This window comes from Cydia strobilella, chromosome 3 (genome assembly GCF_947568885.1).
Source record: "Cydia strobilella chromosome 3, ilCydStro3.1, whole genome shotgun sequence".
Taxonomy (NCBI): Eukaryota; Metazoa; Arthropoda; class Insecta; order Lepidoptera; family Tortricidae; genus Cydia; species Cydia strobilella.
In genome coordinates, this window is record NC_086043.1 from 7,323,780 (window position 1) to 7,346,299 (window position 22,520).

At 40.5% G+C, this 22,520-nt stretch overlaps 1 protein-coding gene across 1 annotated transcript; it reads left to right on the forward strand.

Moving 5' to 3' along the window:
- Positions 1-15,473: 15,473 nt before the first annotated feature.
- LOC134755768 (mitochondrial enolase superfamily member 1-like) lies at positions 15,474-22,488 on the forward strand. The gene is made up of 9 exons (XM_063692356.1): positions 15,474-15,632; positions 16,657-16,875; positions 17,697-17,819; positions 18,261-18,411; positions 19,023-19,180; positions 19,832-19,974; positions 20,731-20,894; positions 21,095-21,276; positions 22,294-22,488. Exons 1-9 carry the CDS (start codon positions 15,489-15,491, stop codon positions 22,426-22,428), a joined length of 1,419 nt encoding a protein of 472 aa, XP_063548426.1. The 5' UTR covers positions 15,474-15,488; the 3' UTR covers positions 22,429-22,488.
- The last annotated feature ends 32 nt before the right edge of the window (positions 22,489-22,520 follow it).

Consider the following 22,520-nt stretch of genomic DNA (forward strand, 5'->3'; position numbering starts at 1 on the left):
GAGTATTTAAGTTTAATTTTTTCCGCAAAATCTGCTTTGATCGCCCGCAAATGACCTATCTATCTTGAATCAGCATGGTCGGCTGATGTTATTCGGCAAGTGGCATCGTAAGGACCCGATTCTGAGTATTTTTTTCAGCCGTCGACTTAGGAGGATAAGTTGGGTTATTAAAATACGAGTTTTTAAGTTTTATTTTTATCCGCAGTCTGCTTTGATCGCCCGCAAATGACCTTACTATCTTGAATCAGCATGGTCTGCTGATGTTATTCTGCAAGTGGCATCGTAAGGACCCGATTCTGAGTATTTTTTTCAGCTGTCGCCTTAAAAGCTTAAGTTGGGTTATTTAAATTTTCAAGTTTTATTTTTTTCCGGAAAATCTGCATTGATCGCCCGCAAATAACCTACCTATCTTGAATCAGCATGGTCTGCTGATGTTATTCTGCACGTGGCATCGTAAGGACCCGATTCTGAGTATTTTTTTGAGCCGTTGACTTAGGAGCATAAGTTGGGTTATTCAAATTTTCAAATTTTATTTTTTTCCGCAAAACCTGCTTTGATCGCCCGCAAATGACCTACCTACCTTGAATAAGCATGGTCGGCTGATGTTATTCTGCAAGTGGCATCGTTAGGACCCGAATCTGAGTATTTTTTTCAGCCGTCGACTTAGAAGCATAAGTTGGGTTATTAAAATATGAGTATTTAAGTTTTTTTTTTCCCGCAAAATATGCTTTGATCGCCCGCAAATGACCTACCTATCTTGAATCAGCATGGTCGGCTGATGTTATTCTGCAAGTGGCATCGTAAGGACCCGATTCTGAGTATTTTTTTCAGCCGTTGATATAGGAGCATAAGTTGGGTTATTCAAATTTTCAAATTTTATTTGTTTCCGCAAAACCTGCTTTGATCGCCCGCAAATGACCTACCTATCTTGAATCAGCATGGTCGGCTGATATTATTCTGCAAGTGGCATCGTTAGGACCCGATTCTGAGTATTTTTTCCAGCCGTCGACTTAGGAGCATAAGTTGGGTTATTAAATTTTTTTTCCGGCAAATCTGTTTTGATCGCCCGCAAATGACCTACCTATCTTGAATCAGCATAGTCTGCTGATGTTATTCTGCAAGTGGCATCGTAAGGACCCGATTCTGAGTATTTTTTTCAGCCGTCGACTTAGGAACATAAGTTGGGTTATTAAAATACGAGTATTTAAGTTTTATTTTTTTCCGCAAAATATGCTTTGATCGTCCGCAAATGACCTACCTATGTTGAATCAGCATGGTCGGCTGATATTATTCTGCATGTGGCATCGTAAAGACCCGATTCTGAGTATTGTTTTCAGCCGTTGACTTAGGAGCATAAGTTGGGTTATTAAAATTTTCAAATTTTATTTTTTTCCGCAAAACCTGCTTTGATCGCCCGCAAATGACCTACCTATCTTGAATCAGCATGGTCAGCTGATGTTATTCTGCAAGTGGCATCGTAAGGACCCGATTCTGAGTATTTTTTTCAGCCGCCGACTTAGGAGCATAAGTTGGGTTATTAAAATACGAGTATTTAAGTTTTATTTTTTTCCGCAAAATATTCTTTGATTGCCCGCAAATGACCTACCTATCTTGAATCAGCATGGTCGGCTGATGTTATTCTGCAAGTGGCATCGTAAGGACCCGATTCGGAGTGTTTTTTTCAGCCGTTGACTTAGGAGCATAAGTTGGGTTATTCAAATGTTCGTTTTTTTTTTTTGCGCAAAATCTGCTTTGATCGCCCGCAAATGACTTACCTATCTTGAATCAGCATGGTCGGCTGATGTTATTCTGCAAGTAGCATCGTAAGGACCCGATTCTGAGTATTGTTTTCAGCCGTTGACTTAGGAGCATAAGTTGGGTTATTCAAATGTTCAAGTTTTTTTTTGCGCAAAATCTGCTTTGATCGCCCGCAAATGACCTACCTATCTTGAATCAGCATGGTCTGCTGATGTTATTCTGCCAGTGGCATCGTAAGGACCCGATTCTGAGTATTTTTTTCAGCCGTTGACTTAGGAGCATAAGTTGGGTTATTAAAATTTTCAAATTTTATTTTTTCCGCAAAACCTGCTTTGATCGCCCGCAAATGACCTACCTATCTTGAATCAGCATGGTCTGCTGATGTTATTCTGTAAGGGGCATCGTAAGGACCCGATTCCGAGTATTTTTTTCAACCGTCGACTTAGGAGCATAAGTTGGGTTATTCAAATTTTCAAGTTTTATTTTTTTCCGCAAAATCTGCTTTGATCGCCCGCAAATGACCTACCTATCTTGAATCAGCATGGTCGGCTGATATTATTCTGCAAGTGGCATCGTATGGACCCGATTCTGAGTATTTTTTTCAGCCGTCGACTTAGGAGCATAAGTTAAAGTTTTTGCATTTTATTATTGCCTGTCTAACCTTATTTAATGCCGCCAAATTACCGTACTGTGTCGGTGTTATATCGTCTATAGATGCTTATGTAGGGCTTAGATCGTTAGTATCTGTGTCGATTGCTTGTTACACCCTCCCTACTGAACTATCTCGGCCGGCCAATATGAATTTTTCGATTTTATTTTTTTATCTATTGAGATCCTAACGATTTTAATGTCTGAACAAACGTGAACTAACGTCGCCCGATGGATTCACATGGTTATTTTGACTGATTTCGGGGTGGGGTGGTTAGCGTGAAGACAGCCACCCCACTTTTTAAAAAAAAATGAAGGAATCGGGTCCTAACGATTCCAATGCCTGAACAATCATGAACTAACGAATATCTTGCTGTCTAGACCAAAAACACAAACAATAAGTGGTTTGGGGTGGCTAGCGTGAAGTCAGCCACCACCATAGAATAAAAAAAATATAAAACCACGAAAATCTTTTAATCTGTTTCGAATACCCGCAAGTTACCGCACTGTATCGGTTATATATATCGTCTATAGATGCTTATTTAGGGCATAGAATCATTAGTTTCTGTGTCGATTGCTTGTTACGCCCGCCGGCTGAACTATCTCGGCCGGCCAATATGAATTTTTTGATTTTATTTTTTTATAGCAAATCTATTGAGATCCTAACGATTTTAATGCCTGAACAAACGTGAACTAACGTCGCCCGATGGATTCACATGGTTATTTTGACTGATTTCGGGGTGGGGTGGTTAGCGTGAAGACAGCCACCCCACTTTTTTGAAAAAAATGAAGGAATCGGGTCCTAACGATTCCAATGCCTGAACAATCATGAACTAACGAATATCTTGCTGTCTAGATCAAAAACACAAACAATAAGTGGTTTGGGGTGGCTAGCGTGAAGTCAGCCACCACCATAGAATAAAAAAAATATAAAACCACGTAAATCTTTTAATCTGTTTCGAATACCCGCAAGTTACCGCACTGTATCGGTTATATATATCGTCTATAGATGCTTATTTAGGGCATAGAATCATTAGTTTCTGTGTCGATTGCTTGTTACGCCCGCCGGCTGAACTATCTCGGCCGGCCAATATGAATTTTCCGATTTTATTTTTTTATAGCAAATATATTGAGATCCTAACGATTTTAATGCCTGAACAAACGTGAACTAACGCCGCCCGATGGATTCACATAGTTAGTTTGACTGATTTCGGGGTAGGGTGGTTAGCGTGAAGACAGGGGTGGCTATCTTGCTATCTAGACCAAAAAACTAACAATAAATGGTTTGGGGTGGCTAGCGTGAAGTCAGCCACCACCATAGAATAAAAAATATATAAAACCACGAAAATCTTTTAATCTGTTTTGAATACCCGCAAGTTACCGTACTGTATCGGTTGTATATCGTCTATAGATGCTTATTTAGGGCATAGAATCGTTAGTATCTGTGTCGATTGCTTGTTACGCCCCCCCTGCTGAACTATCTCGGCCGGCCAATATGAATTTTTTGATTTTATTTTTTTATAGCAAATCTATTGAGATCCTAACGATTTTAATGCCTGAACAAACGTGAACTAACGTCGCCCGATGGATTCACATGGTTAGTTTGACTGATTTCTGGGTGGGGTGGTTAACGTGAAGACAGCCACCCCACTTTGAAAAAAAAAAAAAAAATGAAGGAATCGGGTCCTAACGATTCCAATGCCTGAACAATCATGAACTAACGAATATCTTGCTATCTAGACCAAAAAAACTAACAAAAAGTGGTTTGGGGTGGCTAGCGTGAAGACAGCCACCACCATAGAATAAAAAAAATATAAAACCACGAAAATCTTTTAATCTGTTCTGAATACCCGCAAGTTACCGTACTGTATCGGTTATATATCGTCTATAGATGCTTATTTAGGGCATAGAATCGTTAGTATCTGTGTCGATTGCTTGTTACGCCCCCCCCTGCTGAACTATCTCGGCCGGCCAATATGAATTTTTTGATTTTATTTTTTTATAGCAAATCTATTGAGATCCTAACGATTTTAATGCCTGAACAAACGTGAACTAACTTCGCCCGATGGATTCACATGGTTAGTTTGACTGATTTCTGGGTGGGGTGGTTAACGTGAAGACAGCCACCCCACTTTAAAAAAAAACAAATGAAGGAATCGGGTCCTAACGCTACCAATGCCTGAACAATCATGAACTAACGAATATCTTGCTATCTAGACCAAAAAAACTAACAAAAAGTGGTTTGGGGTGGCTAGCGTGAAGACAGCCACCACCATAGAATAGAAAAAATATAAAACCACGAAAATCTTTTAATCTGTTCTGACTACCCGCAAGTTACCGTACTGTATCGGTTATATATCGTCTATAGATGCTTATTTAGGGCATAGAATCGTTAGTATCTGTGTCGATTGCTTGTTACGCCCCCCTGCTGAACTATCTCGGCCGGCCAATATGATTTTTTTGATTTTATTTTTTTATAGCAAATCTATTGAGATCCTAACGATTTTAATGCCTGAACAAACGTGAACTAACGTCGCCCGATGGATTCACATGGTTAGTTTGACTGATTTCTGGGTGGGGTGGTTAGCGTGAAGACAGCCACCCCACTTTAAAAAAAAATAAAAAATGAAGGAATCGGGTCCTAACGATTCCAATGCCTGAACAATCATGAACTAACGAATATCTTGCTATCTAGACCAAAAAAACTAACAAAAAGTGGTTTGGGGTGGCTAGCGTGAAGACAGCCACCCCCTTTTTTTAAAAAAAAAAATCGACTTTGGAATCGGGTCCTAACGATTTTACCTACTGAACAAACGTGAACTAACGATGAACTAACGATATAGATATGCCATTTGCGGGCAAACGAAATGGGGTGGTCAACTTCACGAGCACACCTTCCGGTCACTATTATGAGGTTGCCGTGTTTAAACGGGTGAGTTAAAATCGATAATTGCACCCATCTGTCTGACGCTTGAATTGTATATCAAAATAATGGTAATTTTATTGCGAATACAATGGTATAGGGTTGCCTGCAAAAATCCGGTCACAAATAAGGGTTGCCAGGCTTTAAAAGAAAATAAGAAGGTTATAAGTTGCTGATTAGCGAACTAGACTCCACACTCGCGTTCGCGGCTTCGCGCCCCGATTCCCGCACGAGTGTGGAGGGGGCTTAGTATATAAGTGGATCAGTCATGGATTCTCTTTGCTCGTACAAGACAGTCTTAAGCCACTCGTGTGTGGAGGGGGCTTTATACATGTGCGGTGGGGGGAATGGACCGAACGGGACAGTCTTATACTAGAAGACGCTTTCTCTGCTACACCTACTGAAAGATACTTGAAGATACATGTATATTTCAGTAGGAGTATGGTGCACATAGTATGGTTTATGGTGGGTAACAAATAAAGCCCATCACAGATACGGCATCTGCCGATATCTTTTAAGATCCCTCCACACTCGTGGGCGAATCGCGGAGCGAAGCCACGAACGCGAGAGTGGAGTCGAGTTCGCTGATCTGCGAAATCGACCACACTCGCGTTCGCGGCTTCGCTCCGCGAGGCATCTGCAGATGAATTGCGATGTATCGGTCTGTATATTTCGTTTCTCTCACAATTTGCAGTGTTGCTTCCCAGCGAGATCTTGGTGTCGTTATAGCTGATAACTTAACATTGGGAGGAACACATTTTGGGTTTTACCAAAAAGGCTAACTCTGTTTTATATATGATTAAGAAAGCTTTCCGTTATATGGATATAGTTATTTGTTATACAAGGGTGCAAAGTTGTATTTTACCCGCGAGTGTGGAATTGATACACGAGCAAGCGAAATGATTCTATAGTTGAACCACGAGCGTAGCGAGTGGTTCTAAAATAGAATCCTGAGCGTAGCGAGTGTTTCAACACACGAGAAGTAAAATACATTTGCACCCGTGTGTAACACAAAACTTTTCCCCTCACCATAGCGAGGAAAGTACAACATCCACAGGCGTTAGATCATCTTCGTCACTGGAATCACTATTTTTTTTACGATATTATAACAAAAAACTGGAAATTCTGTATTTTACGTGAGAAGTTTGTAAGTAAAAAGTTTGTTGACAATGTTGACATTCTGACGTATGAAATGTCAATGATGCGTTTTGAAATTGCATTGACTCAACTTGTGCGTTCAGAATTATATTTAACATCATTATTAAAAAACAAACGTTTCTTATGGAACTTTAAGGTCTATGACATAAAATCATTAAATAAATTTTTTTTATTAGATTCTCAAACCATTTGTTTAATGATAATTAATATCAAACGAATCATTATTATGAGCGTTTTAAGTTTTGTTATCTGTCAAGCTACTTAAACACGCTCCATCCAAGGTCAAATTACTTTCCCCACTAGTGGATAAAATGCGTTTTTCCCCGCTAGTTTTAAAGGATAAAAGACAACTTTCCGAGCTAGTGAGGGGAAAAGAATATTTTAATTAAACTCTATAAAACATACGTAAGATCCTTATTGGAATATGCGTTCCAAATTTGGAATCCATATTTCCGAAAGGACATCAACCTTATTGAAAGAGTCCAAAGAAGAGCAACAAAATTGGCGCCATCTCTTAGCAACCGATCTTACGAAGATAGGTTAAAGGAATTGGGCCTGACAACAGTGACAACCTTGGAGCAGCGAAGGCAACGTGGTGACTTAATAGAAACATACAAAATACTCACAGGACACTACAACGTACCCGGGTTAAGTGACATTTTCACTCGGAATATGAATGACAGACTGAGAGGATATTCTCTGAAGCTGGCACGGACGCAGAGTAGTAGCAACCCAAGACGACACTTCCTGTCTAACCGTGTAGTGAAAGTGTGGAACAGTTTGCCCGAATCCGTAATCAGTGCGCCTTCAGTGAACTCCTTTAAAAACAGACTCTACAAACATTTTACGAATGGACAAAACACAAGTGCAGGACATTGATATGCACGTATCAGCTATTTTAAGCTGCCTGTGCATTCGTATATAGTAATAATAATAATAATGTAGGTGCTAAACAGAGAGCGATATATATTTTGGTACAATTTCCAATTTTAACATATAGTTGTTCAAGCAAATCTTGTCAGTAGAAAAAGGCGCGAAATTCAAATTTTCTTTGGTACGATATCAATTTGCGCCTACATTTTTAAAATTTGCCGCCTTTTTCTACTGACAAGATTTGCTTGCAAGATTTAACTTACTTAAAGTGACAAGTGTTTATTATTCTATAATTTTATTGTAGTACTAAAAAAAAAATTCTAATTATGACAATAGAACATAATTAGTTATTTACCTATTTTGTTTCACTTTATTTATCATTTAATACATTTAATTTTTTTATGCCTTTAGTCCTAATCATCTGCACTTTCAATCCGGAGGTCGCGGGTTCAAACCCCGGCTCGTACCAATGAGTTTTTCAGAACTTATGTACGAAATATCATTTGATATTTACCAGTCGCTTTTCGCTGAAGGAACACATCGGGAGGAAACCGGACTAATCCTAACAAGGCCTAGTTCCCCCTCTGGGTTGGAAGGTCAGATGGCAGTCGCTTTCGTAAAAACTAGTGCCTACGTCAATTCTTAGGATTAGTTGTCAAGCGGACCCCAGGCTCCCATGAGCCGTGGCAAAATGGCGGGATAACGCGAGGAAGATGATAAGTTCTAATCATCTGCGCACCACAGTTTGCTCCTCTCTCCAATTCCCTGAAATGTTGGTGCCTTCTATACATAAAGCCCCAAGCAACTACTTTATTTGATCACTGGTTTATCCGGCACTGATAGCATACCTTTTAGATAACAACCCTCCTTCCTACTGACAATAGGAGGATATAGAATTATAAATATAGCGAAACATATAGATTTATTTATAGGTAATGAATTTACTGATCATATACACTGTCAACATAGGTTAAAAAATACAATGTACAATTTAAGATCAAAATAAACTACAACTAGTGCCAAATATGTGCGATATTACATTGACTTTTTTTTATACTACGTCGGTGGCAAACAAGCATACGGCCCGCCTGATGTTAAGCAGTCTCCATAGCCTATGTACGCCTGCAACTCCAGAGGAGTTACATGCGCGTTGCCGACCCTAACACTCCTCTCCCTCGAGCTCTGGCAACCTTACTCACCGGCAGGAACACAACACTATTAGTAGGGTCTAGTGTTATTTGGCTGCGGTTTTCTGTAAGGTGGAGGTACCTCCCCAGTTGGGCTCTGCTCTAGATCTGGAATGACATCCGCTGTCCTGTGCCCTACCACACAAAGCGAGATGTTATTCACAGTGCCCATACCTCTCTTTTGGACGTAGTTAAGGACATACCCGGGTCGGAAATACTTTTGTTATGTTATAATAATTATTATAAATTGCCTATCATACTACTTAATGTCTCAATATATTTTGATAATAATCAGTACAAAATGCGTAGTGACAAGTTTTGGTGTTATTTTTTTATACTACGTCGGTGGCAAACAAGCATACGGCCCGCCTGATGGCAAGCAGTCACCGTAGCCTATGGACGCCTGCAACCTGTTTATTTCAAGACTTGGCATAGTATAGTAAAGAACAAAGAAGTTTTAACGGAAACAGCCCTTTCTTGTCACTAACAATTTTTGATTGGTGGCATAGGAAGATCAATCAGTGATGGGGTTTAAAATGATTATTCCCACTAGGTACCACCAAATTGGTAACAGTGGTAACAACAGATTTTTTTTCACCTATACCCAGTGGAGGCAACCATGAAAAATAATTTCCAGAAAAAAGCGCACTGATAATAATCATCTTGCTGGTCAGTTGCTGATAATGCAGCTTAAGATATCATGCTTAGTACAAAATACAACAACTCCGTAAGAAAACTATTTATAAGTCAAAGTCGCCTGCAGCAATACATTTAATCAGATGATGGACTGGGCTCTGGGCATGATGTATTTGACGCTATTTTTATTTTTTTATTTGAAATCATTATACAGCGTGGAAAGATAAGTCGGGCCCTGGAGGGAAACTACCTTAAATCCTTAAGCTGGCTCATTTTACTTAAAGGAAACATTCCTTTATTTTTAAAAAGAAACAAAACTGCATTCAAAGATTTTTTTAAACTCGCTTGCCTCGCACGGGACTCGAACCAACTAAAATAAAAAAAAAACACTCCCTATTTTATTATACTAATCGATAGTATTATTATTCAGGATAAAATTTCTCTAACCAACATTTGGTCTTAAAAATAAAAATAATCGTTAAATCTAACATTAATTTTATTTTACTATCAATTTGTTACACTTAAATTATTTAACTGATAAATTGTTTGAAATGAGCCCCCTCGTTCCGGCTACACAAAATTAGTCGCCGTTGAAATTCATTTCTTGTACCCTTCAGCAAAGTTGTAGCGGAGTTTTACTCCAAGGGGGATGTAATGATAACCTCGCTACATGGATCTCTATGTATACAAAGCACAGTATAAAATAGCTATTGCACTGACCAGGAATCAACACTCGATGGGCGCACAATTCCATCTGCTCTCAATCTCATACCTCTATTCTCTTGTTATGAATGTAACCTCAACACTCTCAGGGAGATTAGAAGGGCCCCAAGTCCCGTGGCTTGTATCAGTGGATGCACGGCACAACTGAATCTCGACAAGAGAACTCATCGTGCATCCCGCATCTCATAGGTATACTCTTCTCAACCTCATCCGATGAGTACTGAGGTGGGAACCATGTGGTCCCCGACGAGCCTCCACAACAACCCCTACAGCTCATCCATCAGCCTCCATAAGAAACCTCCAGTAACTCAAACCGATAAACTCCAGCCAATTTTTTTCAGCCGTCTACTTAGGAGCATAAGTTGGGTTATTCAAATTTTCAAGTTTTATTTTTTTCCGCAAAATCTGCTTTGAGCGCCCGCAAATGACCTACCTATCTTGAATCAGTATGGTCGGCTGATGTTATTCTGCAAGTGGCATCGTAAGGACCCGATTCTGAGTATTTTTTTCAACCGTCGACTTAAAAGCTTAAGTTGGGTTATTTAAATTTTCAAGTTTTATTTTTTTCCGGAAAATGTGTTTTGATCGCCCGCAAATGACCTACCTATCTTGAATCAGCATGGTCTGCTGATGTTATTCTGCAAGTGGCATCGTAAGGACCCGATTCTGAGTATTTTTTTCAGCCGTCGACTTAGGAGCATAAGTTGGGTTATTCAAATACGAGTATTTATTTTATTTTTTACCGCAAAATCTGCATTGATCGCCCGCAAATGACCTACCTTTCTTAATTCAGCATGGTCGGCTGATATTATTCTGCAAGTGGCATCGTAAGGACCCGATTCTGAGTATTTTTTTCAGCCGTCTACTTAGGAGCATAAGTTGGGTTATTCAAATTTACAAGTTTTATTTTTTCCGCAAAATCTGCTTTGATTGCCCGCAAATGACCTACTTATCTTGAATCAGTATGTTCGGCTGATGTTATTCTGCAAGTGGCATCGTAAGGACCCGATTCTGAGTATTTTTTTCAACCGTCGACTTAAAAGCTTAATTTGGGTTATTTAAATTTTCAAGTTTTATTTTTTTCCGGAAAATGTGTTTTGATCGCCCGCAAATGACCTACCTATCTTGAATCAGCATGGTCTGCTGATGTTATTCTGCAAGTGGCATCGTAAGGACCCGATTCTGAGTATTTTTTTCAGCCGTCGACTTAGGAGCATAAGTTGGGTTATTCAAATACGAGTATTTGTTTTATTTTTTTCCGCAAAATCTGCATTGATCGCCCGCAAATGACCTACCTTTCTTAATTCAGCATGGTCGGCTGATGTTATTCTGTAAGTGGCATCGTAAAGACCCGATTCTGAGTATTTTTTTCAGCCGTCTACTTAGGAGCATAAGTTGGGTTATTCAAATTTAAAAGTTTTATTTTTTCCGCAAAATATGCTTTGATTGCCCGCAAATGACCTACCTATCTTGAATCAGCATGGTCGGCTGATGTTATTCTGCAAGTGGCATCGTAAGGACCCAATTCTGAGTATTTTTTTCAGCCGTCTACGTAGGAGCATAAGTTGGGTTATTAAAATACGAGTATTTAAGTTTTATTTTTTTCCGCAAAATCTGCATTGATCGCCCGCAAATGACCTACCTATCTTGAATCAGCATGATCTGCTCATGTTATTCTGCAAGTGGCAACGTAAGGACCCGATTCTGAGTATTTTTTTTTCAGCCGTCGACTTAAGAGCATAAGTTGGGTTATTCAAATTTTCAAGTTTTATTTTTTTCCGCAAAATCTGCTTTGATCGCCCGCAAATGACCTACCTATCTTGAATCAGCATGGTCGGCTGATGTTATTTTGCAAGTGGCTTCGTAAGGACCCGATTCTGAGTATTTTTTTCAGCCGTTGACTTAGGAGCATAAGTTGGGTTATTCAAATTTTCAAGTTTTATTTTTTTCCGCATAATCTGCATTGATCGCCCGCAAATGACCTACCTATCTTGAATCAGCATGGTCTGGTCATGTTATTCTGCAAGTGGCATCGTAAGGACCCGATTCTGAGTATTTTTTTCAGCCGTCGACTTAGGAGCATAAGTTGGGTTATTCAAATTTTCAAGTTTTATTTTTTCCGCAATATCTGCTATGATCGCCCGCAAATGACCTACCTATCTTGAATCAGCATGGTCGGTTGATGTTATTCTGCAAGTGGCATCGTAAGGACCCGATTCTGAGTATTTTTTTCAGCCGTTGACTTAGGAGCTTAAGTTGGGTTATTAAAATTTTCAATTTTTTTTTCCGCAAAACCTGCTTTGATCGCCCGCAAATGGCCTACCTATCTTGAATCAGCATGGTCGGCTGATGTTATTCTGCAAGTGGCATCGTAAGGACCCGATTCTGAGTATTTTTTCAGCCGTCGACTTAGGAGCATAAGTTGAGTTATTCAAATTTTCAAGTTTTATTTTTTTCCGCAAAATCTACTATGATCGCCCGCAAATGACCTACCTATCTTGAATCAGCATGGTCGGCTGATGTTATTCTGCAAGTGGCATCGTAAGGACCCGATTCTGAGTATTTTTTTCAGCCGTTGAATTAGGAGCATAAGTTAGGTTATTAAAATTTTCAAATTTTATTTTTTTCCGCAAAACCTGCTTTGATCGCCCGCAAATGACCTACCTATCTTGAATCAGCATGGTCGGCTGATGTTATTCTGCAAGTGACATCGTAAGGACCCGATTCTGAGTATTTTTTTCAGCCGTCGACTTAGGAGCATAAGTTGGGTTATTAAAATTTTCAAGTTTTTTTTTTCGGCAAATTTGTTTTGATCGCCCGCAAATGACCTACCTATCGTGAATTAGCATAGTCTGATGATGTTATTCTGCAAGTGGCATCGTAAGGACCCGATTCTGAGTATTTTTTTCAGCCGTTGACTTAGGAGCTTAAGTTGGGTTATTAAAATTTTCAATTTTTTTTTCCGCAAAACCTGCTTTGATCGCCCGCAAATGGCCTACCTATCTTGAATCAGCATGGTCGGCTGATGTTATTCTGCAAGTGGCATCGTAAGGACCCGATTCTGAGTATTTTTTCAGCCGTCGACTTAGGAGCATAAGTTGAGTTATTCAAATTTTCAAGTTTTATTTTTTTCCGCAAAATCTACTATGATCGCCCGCAAATGACCTACCTATCTTGAATCAGCATGGTCGGCTGATGTTATTCTGCAAGTGGCATCGTAAGGACCCGATTCTGAGTATTTTTTTCAGCCGTTGACTTAGGAGCTTAAGTTGGGTTATTAAAATTTTCAATTTTTTTTTCCGCAAAACCTGCTTTGATCGCCCGCAAATGGCCTACCTATCTTGAATCAGCATGGTCGGCTGATGTTATTCTGCAAGTGGCATCGTAAGGACCCGATTCTGAGTATTTTTTCAGCCGTCGACTTAGGAGCATAAGTTGAGTTATTCAAATTTTCAAGTTTTATTTTTTTCCGCAAAATCTACTATGATCGCCCGCAAATGACCTACCTATCTTGAATCAGCATGGTCGGCTGATGTTATTCTGCAAGTGGCATCGTAAGGACCCGATTCTGAGTATTTTTTTCAGCCGTTGAATTAGGAGCATAAGTTAGGTTATTAAAATTTTCAAATTTTATTTTTTTCCGCAAAACCTGCTTTGATCGCCCGCAAATGACCTACCTATCTTGAATCAGCATGGTCGGCTGATGTTATTCTGCAAGTGACATCGTAAGGACCCGATTCTGAGTATTTTTTTCAGCCGTCGACTTAGGAGCATAAGTTGGGTTATTAAAATTTTCAAGTTTTTTTTTTCGGCAAATTTGTTTTGATCGCCCGCAAATGACCTACCTATCGTGAATTAGCATAGTCTGATGATGTTATTCTGCAAGTGGCATCGTAAGGACCCGATTCTGAGTATTTTTTTCAGCCGTCGACTTAGGAGCATAAGTTAAAGTTTTTGCATTTTATTATTGCCTGTCTAACCTTATTTAATGCCGCCAAATTACTGTACTGTGTCGGTGTTATATCGGGCTTATGTAGGGCTTAGAATCGTTAGTATCTGTGTCGATTGCTTGTTACACCCTCCCTACTGAACTATCTCGGCCGGGAAATATGAATTTTTCGATTTTATGTTTTTATCTATTGAGATCCTAACGATTTTAATGTCTGAACAAACGTGAGCTAACGTCGCCCGATGGATTCACATAGTTAGTTTGACTGATTTCGGGGTGGGGTGGTTAGCGTGAAGACAGCCACCCCACTTTAAAAAAAAATGAAGGAATCGGGTCCTAACGATTTCAATGCTTGAACAATCATGAACTAACGAATATCTTGCTATCTAGACCAAAAAAACTAACAATAAATGGTTTGGGGTGGCTAGCGTGAAGTCAGCCACCACCATAGAATTAAAAAAATATAAAACCACGAAAATCTTTTAATCTGTTTTGAATACCCGCAAGTTACCGTACTGTATCGGTTGTATATCGTCTATAGATGCTTATTTAGGGCATAGAATCGTTAGTATGTGTCGATTGCTTGTTACGCCCCCCCTGCTGAACTATCTCGGCCGGCCAATATGAATTTTTTGATTTTATTTTTTTATAGCAAATCTATTGAGATCCTAACGATTTTAATGCCTGAACAAACGTGAACTAACGTCGCCCGATGGATTCACATGGTTAGTTTGACTGATTTCTGGGTGGGGTGGTTAGCGTGAAGACAGCCACCCCACTTTAAAAAAAAAATGAAGGAATCGGGTCCTAACGATTCCAATGCCTGAACAATCATGAACTAACGAATATCTTGCTATCTAGACCAAAAAAACTAACAAAAAGTGGTTTGGGGTGGCTAGCGTGAAGACAGCCACCACCATAGAATTAAAAAAATATAAAACCACGAAAATCTTTTAATCTGTTCTGAATACCCGCAAGTTACCGTACTGTATCGGTTATATATCGTCTATAGATGCTTATTTAGGGCATAGAATCGTTAGTATCTGTGTCGATTGCTTGTTACGCCCCCCCTGCTTAACTATCTCGGCCGGCCAATATGAATTTTTTGATTTTATTTTTTTATAGCAAATCAATTGAGATCCTAACGATTTTAATGCCTGAACAAACGTGAACTAACGTCGCCCGATGGATTCACATGGTTAGTTTGACTGATTTCTGGGTGGGGTGGTTAGCGTGAAGACAGCCACCCCACTTAAAAAAAAAAAAAAATGAAGGAATCGGGTCCTAACGATTCCAATGCCTGAACAATCATGAACTAACGAATATCTTGCTATCTAGACCAAAAAAACTAACAAAAAGTGGTTTGGGGTGGCTAGCGTGAAGACAGCCACCCCCTTTTATTTTTTTAAAAAATCGATTTTGGAATCGGGTCCTAACGATTTTACCTACTGAACAAACGTGAACTAACGATGAACTAACGATATAGATATGCCATTTGCGGGCAAACGAAATGGGGTGGTCAACTTCACGAGCATTGTTTTCACTTGTATTTATTTTTATCATAAACTTTAACTATCTCATTACGTAAATATGGCACGTAACAGCTGGTAACAGCAATAACTTGACGAGTAAAATGTCGCTTAATATACATAATCAGTCGTCGGCGACGCGTGCCAGCAACATGCCGCTCAATAAGAAAGGTCTGAAGATAATGAGCGTGGACGTGAAGGATGTCAGGTTCCCGACGTCTCTGGGAGGCCATGGATCCGATGCTTTGGTGAGTCACTTTTGTTTATAAATGTACCTAACATCAATGTAACCGTTGTAACTTCGGTAGATTTAATTTTAAGCAGAGATTAAGTAGATAGTTGTTTGTTAAATAGGTAAATAAAAATGTGATAAAAGCAGATTCATTACTTTTTGCAACTAGTGCTACTGTTGTAGGTGCATTAGGTAATCTTATCTAAAAATAAATAAAACTACCACACTTAGGTATCAAGTAATTAACATTACTCTTTAAACTCGTTCTACTTTTATTTCCTTTATTTGAGGGGATTATAAACGACAATTTCCTGAGTATACCCAATAGGCCAGTATTGTATACATAATTTTAGTTCAGTCGGTTAACAAATCCAACAATTTGTTTACTGGCCGAGCAAATTGTGTTCATATTGTTGACCTCAATGCCCTGATACCGATGGTGATAAGTGAGATGTATTCATGTCATGCCATAGATTTGGAATATTTTATGAAGTTATTCACTTATCAAGTTGTTTATTTTTGCTCTCTCTGTAGCCATTATTGTTGTTCCTGTAGGTAGTTACGTAATGCATGGGTAATTGGGTTCCAGAAATAACGGTTATAAGTAAGTTAGTTCAATTGATATACTTATTTACGTCTATGCGCTATGTAGAATCTAACTGGCACGTGTGGTGCACTTTTTATTGTTATGAAGTATAACCGCTTCTAAATGTATTTGTATATAATATGTATATAATCCTTTCCATCTTCTTATTTTTTTCTTAAAAAGCGCATTTGCCCCAAATCTGAAATCGTATCCACCAAAGCCAGTAAGTATAAAGTACTTTCCCATACCTAATAGGTACCTGTAGATGCTTAGAAAATGTCAGCATTAGAGATTTTTTTCGCATGGGTAATTACCTAAGATAATAAGATGTGAAGTTAAATTTGAGCTATCCAGTAGTGTTACTCCTCCTCTAAGCACAAGACTGCATGCAATCCCCCAAACCCCAATCCTATTTGCCAAGGAAGAAAAAAAACATCTTTCATTTCTCTTTCAGCACACAGATCCAAATTACTCCTGCGCTTACGTGACGACGACCACCGAGAACGGCAGTCAAGGGTTCGGCCTCACGTTCACATGCGGCCGCGGCACGGAGATCATAGTTCTCACCATCCGCTCTATGAAACGGTTCCTACTGGGGAAGAACGCGGCCGACATCTTCGCGGACTTTGCGGGATTCTGGCGCTCGCTCACCAATGACTCGCAAATGAGATGGGTACGTAAAACGGTGACAACAAACGTATTGCGCTCCAAATAGGTACTTATTAGATATGTAGACGTGGGCGCTTGCAACTTCAAAACTTATAGCATACTAGCTTTTGCCTGCGACTTCGTCTGCGTGGACTTAGTAACCCCAGCTAGAGTAAGAATAGCGCCTGGAGAAAGTCTTGTAGCAATCATTCAATTAGAGCATAATATGCATACAAATATTAGGCAACTCATTAATTATCTCAATTCCACCATAATTCCACCCCGCTTTTCACCCTCTTAAGGGATGATTTTCGGGATAAAAACTATCCTATGTTCTTCCCCGGGACTCAAACTATCTCTATACGCCAAATTTCAACTAAATCGGTTCAGCGGTTTAAGCGTGAAGAGGTAACACACAGACAGACAGACTTTCGCATTTATAATATTAGTATGGATTTAGAGTCGGCAACGCGCATGTAAAACCCCTGTAGTTGCAGGCGTCCATAGGGTACGGTGACTGCGTACCATCAGGTGGGCCGTACGCTTGTTTGCCACCGACGTGGTGTTAAAAAAAAACATAATTATATGCCATCACCAAGTACGCGCAAATATGATGGGTGTATGCAATGCTTATTTAGTTAGATGATTTATTTTAATTAACGACAAAAACATTTGGTTTATCAATGAACAGTACCTAATACTTACGTCTACGGTTATACGGGTATACGTCTTTGGTTCACGTTTTTGGTTACATGACCGAAATGTGTCGTGATCGGCGCAATCCATAGAAAAACAAGCTGATTGATCTTCTGCCCAAGTGCATATATTTTACAATTTATTTTACAGATTGGCCCTGAAAAGGGCGTTGCTCATTTAGCAGCGGCAGCCATTTTGAATTCCCTGTGGGATCTATGGGCCAGATTGGAGAAGAAACCTTTATGGAGGCTTCTGACGGACATGGAACCCGAGGTAAGTGGTAATTATGCGCGGTTAGTACTCTTTAGTATTTTTACAACTCTAAAATACCTAAGTAAGTATGTTCACTCTGTTGGACCCTCGAGCGGGGCAACCAGGAGGGTGTGCGGCGCGGCGTCCATGTTAAACAAATACAAAACACGCCCCGTCGAACACGCCGCTGAACGCTCGCCCCCGAGAGTCCCGAGACCTTACATACTTTTTTTTTTTTTTCAATTTATTTAGGTAAACAAACAGACACTACAAGTAATACATATTATACTAATTACTACAATGTCTACAATATGTTTGGCCCACACCGCTTACCACTAATTAACATGAATAATGTTCGTTCAGAGTCAAACTAATCACCGTCAGTCTTAAGGACTACTTGAAGTAACTATTGTGACAAAAAACTTTATCTATAAAAAAAGATACCAAGAGAATTTGTTGTAGGATCTCGTATCGACCATAGATTTCCGTTACATTACTGACGTGATAACTAAGGAAGAAGCCATACAACTACTGAAATCCAAGAAAGCGGGACAGAAAGAGAGAATCAAGCAGCTAGAAGAGAATGGATATCCCGCCTACACTACACAAGCAGGTAAGGGAAACCAAGTATGGTAATAATGTTGTAAATAAAATGGGCCCAATTTTAAATAAAACGTGAGATTACCTAGAATACTTACGTACGTACAGGGTTTTGTAATCAATGCAACCATGTACTGAGTTTTGTTTTGAAAATTATAAAAAAAAATGCATTTCACGGGCTATCGATGGTGGCAGGGGGCCTACCGCGAACACCGAAGTTCATTTCGCAAATTGCGGGGCTCTTTCTCTTTTACCCAATTAAAACCTATGAGAGGGTTCCTCAGTGGGTGACGAAATAACATTGCCGTGTAGGTTTAAAATCAGTCTTAAGTATTCAATCACAAGATTCACAAACACAATAACCCGGTACACTCAAAGCTGTAAGTTAGCTTCACACACATTTTGGGGATTTAAACCCAATAACCACCTAATCTACAGTTTTATATTAAATTATCTAACAAGTTGTCGAGAGCGCAAAGCAAGCGTGTCGACTGACAAGAACAGAATGTTTAATTGTCTAAATTATTCTAAACGGCGGAGCCATACATTTATTCAGCTTGAAGCTATGCTCGCGAGGTCTACACAGCTCACAGAGCCACTAGTCTAACGGGTCTTCAATCGCAGGTTGGTTGGGCTACAGCGATGCGACTCTCGAGCAGTTGTGCGGCAAGTACCTCAAGCAAGGCTTCACCCACTTTAAGGTGAAGGTGGGACTGAACTTCGAAGATGATTGGCGTCGATGTAGCACCGTGAGGAAGCACATCGGCAAGGATAAGGTCCTGGTAAGTACAAACACAAGCAACCCTCGGCTAATTATTAGTATCTATAAATGTTCGGCGACGGGAGGCGCGGTCATAGTCGCGCGTGTGATTTTGGATTTTGGGTTTCGATTCTTTGGCGTAAACAAAATAGTTTCTCGGAACATCGAATAGAATTTTAAGGTTTCCAACGAGGAAAAACGTTTAGAATTTATTCCATGATCTAAGTCACGTGGATGTCATTTGCGGCCAATGAGACATATAAATGCAAATATTTTTTGTTAAGAGTTTTGTGACGAAAGGGAGAAGACCGCTAGGCTGAAGTGGGACTGGGCAAGTGGGCAGGTCACGTCTGCCGCATGCATCCGGATAGGTGGGCTAGTATAGCCACCAAGTGGATGCCGCAAAAGAAGCGCGGACGTGGCAGGCCCAGGCGGAGATGGCGGGACGACTTAGACACCTTCACTAATAACTGGCCGGAAACAGCTCAACAACGGGAGTCATGAAAATCAAAGGGAGAGGCCTTTGCCCAGCAGTGGGACACTGCAGGCTATTAAAAAAAAGAGTTTCTACCACGCAACAAATTATAGCAAATTTCCTTTCGTCTATGTCAATTTGAGCTTTTGATCCGTACTAAAAGTTCATTGCAAGTATTGGTTACCTAATTGGTTACAGTTGGTAGACGCAAACCAGGCATGGAGCGTGAACGAGGCCATAGAGTGGATGATGAAGCTAGCTCCGCTCAAACCGATGTGGATCGAGGAGCCCACCTCGCCTGACGATGTGCTCGGACACGCGGCTATCTCTGAGGCGTTGAAGTAAGTAAGCTATAGAGTGGAAGTATGGCAAAAAGTTAGCCCTGCTTAAACCCATGTATTAGGTAGAGACTTATATCACCTGGCGCAATCGCGTAGCTTAGGTTGAGATTGCCAAGAGCACGCGGTCTTTTCAGCAGTCGTCAACGTGGATGAGAAAATTGGACCCTGAACCCGATATTTATTAATAAGTCCGATTCAAGTTTGCATTTGCACTCCCAAAAGTATATAAACTTTTCATATTTACGGTTCGCTCCAACTACTATTTCTGCCGGAATCCGGCGACACGAAGAACCATGAACAAATCTAACAAAACTGTTCATCCGAAATAAGTGGATTATTGGAATTATTGAGGTTGGTAAACAACAAACATGACAGATTACTTATATAATCCAAAAAAAATCTTAACACCGCGATGTACAGAACATCGCGGAGGGAACAGCGCCATCTAGCGGGACATTGGTACACTAACTTTGCTATACAAGTTGTACACCCACCTTACAAAATAAGTTGCCATATTCTTGGCCGTCTTAAATTAAATAGGGATCATGAAGTACCGGCTGTTACCCCTGGTCGGCATGTCGTCTTGTTTCAGGGCCCACTCAAATTCGCTCGCGACCCACCAATAGATCGCGAGCCATAAGGTGCTCACTGCACTAAGGTGTTATGCTTTAAGATTTTAAGTACCTATGGTTGTCAGACTGTTGTCTCTTTGTAAGGGTCTAAAACTTATCTCAATAAAAAATGACTGTCGAACAGGCCCTACGGCATCGGCGTGGCAACAGGCGAGATGTGCGCTAACCGCGTCATGTTTAAGCAGTTCCTGCAGAGCGGCGGCATGCAATTCTGCCAGATCGACTCGGCTCGTATCGGTGGAGTCAACGAGATCCTTTCCGTGTATTTAATGGCGGAGAAACTGGGCGGTAAGTGAACAGTTAACCCTTGGTGTAGTGTAAACCTACTTCATTTTACCGACATACTGATTTTGCCCGGAGGAGTCAACGCGATTTCCTCACCTATGTCTATCTGTAGAAAACGACATGTCAAACAAAACTCATCATCTACGCTCTACTGTAGCTTAATAAGTGAAAAAATAAGGATTTGATCAAGATGTTGATTGCAGTAAAAGTATGCCCTCACGCTGGCGGCGTGGGCCTCTGCGAGATGGTGCAGCACCTCCAGTACTGGGACTTCACGAGTCTATCGGGTACCATGGAGGGCCGGCTCATAGAGTACGTCGACCAGCAGCACGAGCATTTCATCGACCCGTGCGTTGTGGAAAACGCCAAATATCTCGTGCCTAAGGTAGGTACAATGTCATAAGTAAACAGGGCCGAAGGTCCTAACTTACTTACTTACTCCGTTGGCTCAGAGACCCAAAATGAGACTTGGCCTCCGACACAAGACAGCCCCATTTTGCTCGATCCTGTGCGACCTCTCGCCTCGAACTCGGTGACTCGAAGCTCGCGCAGATCCGCCTCCACCCTGTCGCACCAGCGATACCTGGGGCGGCCAATAGGACGTCTTCTTGCTGGGCGGCCTAGGTATGCTCTTTTCACTTTCCGATCCTCATCCATTCTCACAAGATGGCCCAACCAACGGAGTCCGTGAGCTTTAGTCTCTCCCATGATAGGTTCAGCCACTAGGTCTTCAATCTCATGGTTCCTAAGGGCTGAGGGTCCTAACAAAGTATTTATTTATTTATCGTGTGGCATTACAGTTACTGGATTTAAATTAAATCTCAATCTAGAGATAAATCTATAAAAGTATGCCCTTACGTTGGCGGTGTGGGCCTCTGCGAGATGGTGCAGCACCTCTAATATTGGGACTTCGTGAGTGTATCGTGCACCATGGAGGGCCGGCTCATAGAATACCTCGAAATGGGAATGATTCATATGAAAGCAGAAGCACCTACTCTTCTGACCGTATCTTTATACTATTTGACAGCTGCCAACCGTCAAATAAGTAATATGTCCCACACCCAGTAGGGCGGCGCCACAGTCGTGCACGGAGCGAATACAGGCAAAAGATTGTTTTATTCTAGGGGTTCTAAACTTTTTTGTAGCGCGACTCCCTTGTAATTTAACTGCGCATAGCTCTTGCACCTATAACCATCCGTGAGAGAACGCTAAACTCCAGATCTTCCTCGAAGAAAGTAAAAAACACGTAACTCGGTCTTTGAGTTTTTGTTCTTTGGAACTTGATTTAGACTGAATCACGCGTTTTTTTGTTGTTATTTACATTATTTTAAGATCTATTTGGAAAAAAACTCCGTTTATCTGACACCAACGTTCAAAAAGTTAATAATGGTTCTCGTTTCAGTTGCCTGGCTACAGCACTCAGTTTAAAAACGGAACATTAGAAAAGTTCGCTTACCCCAACGGAAGCGAATGGAAGAAAATGATCAAGGAAGGAGTATTCCCGCCTCCCGATGAAGCTGAATTGGTGAACCCTTAGAAAGAAACCTTATTTACATAGCCATAGGGCTGAAAATAGGGAAAAACGATCTCTTGTCGGCATCACTTTCTGTAGACTGTTGTACCGAATTA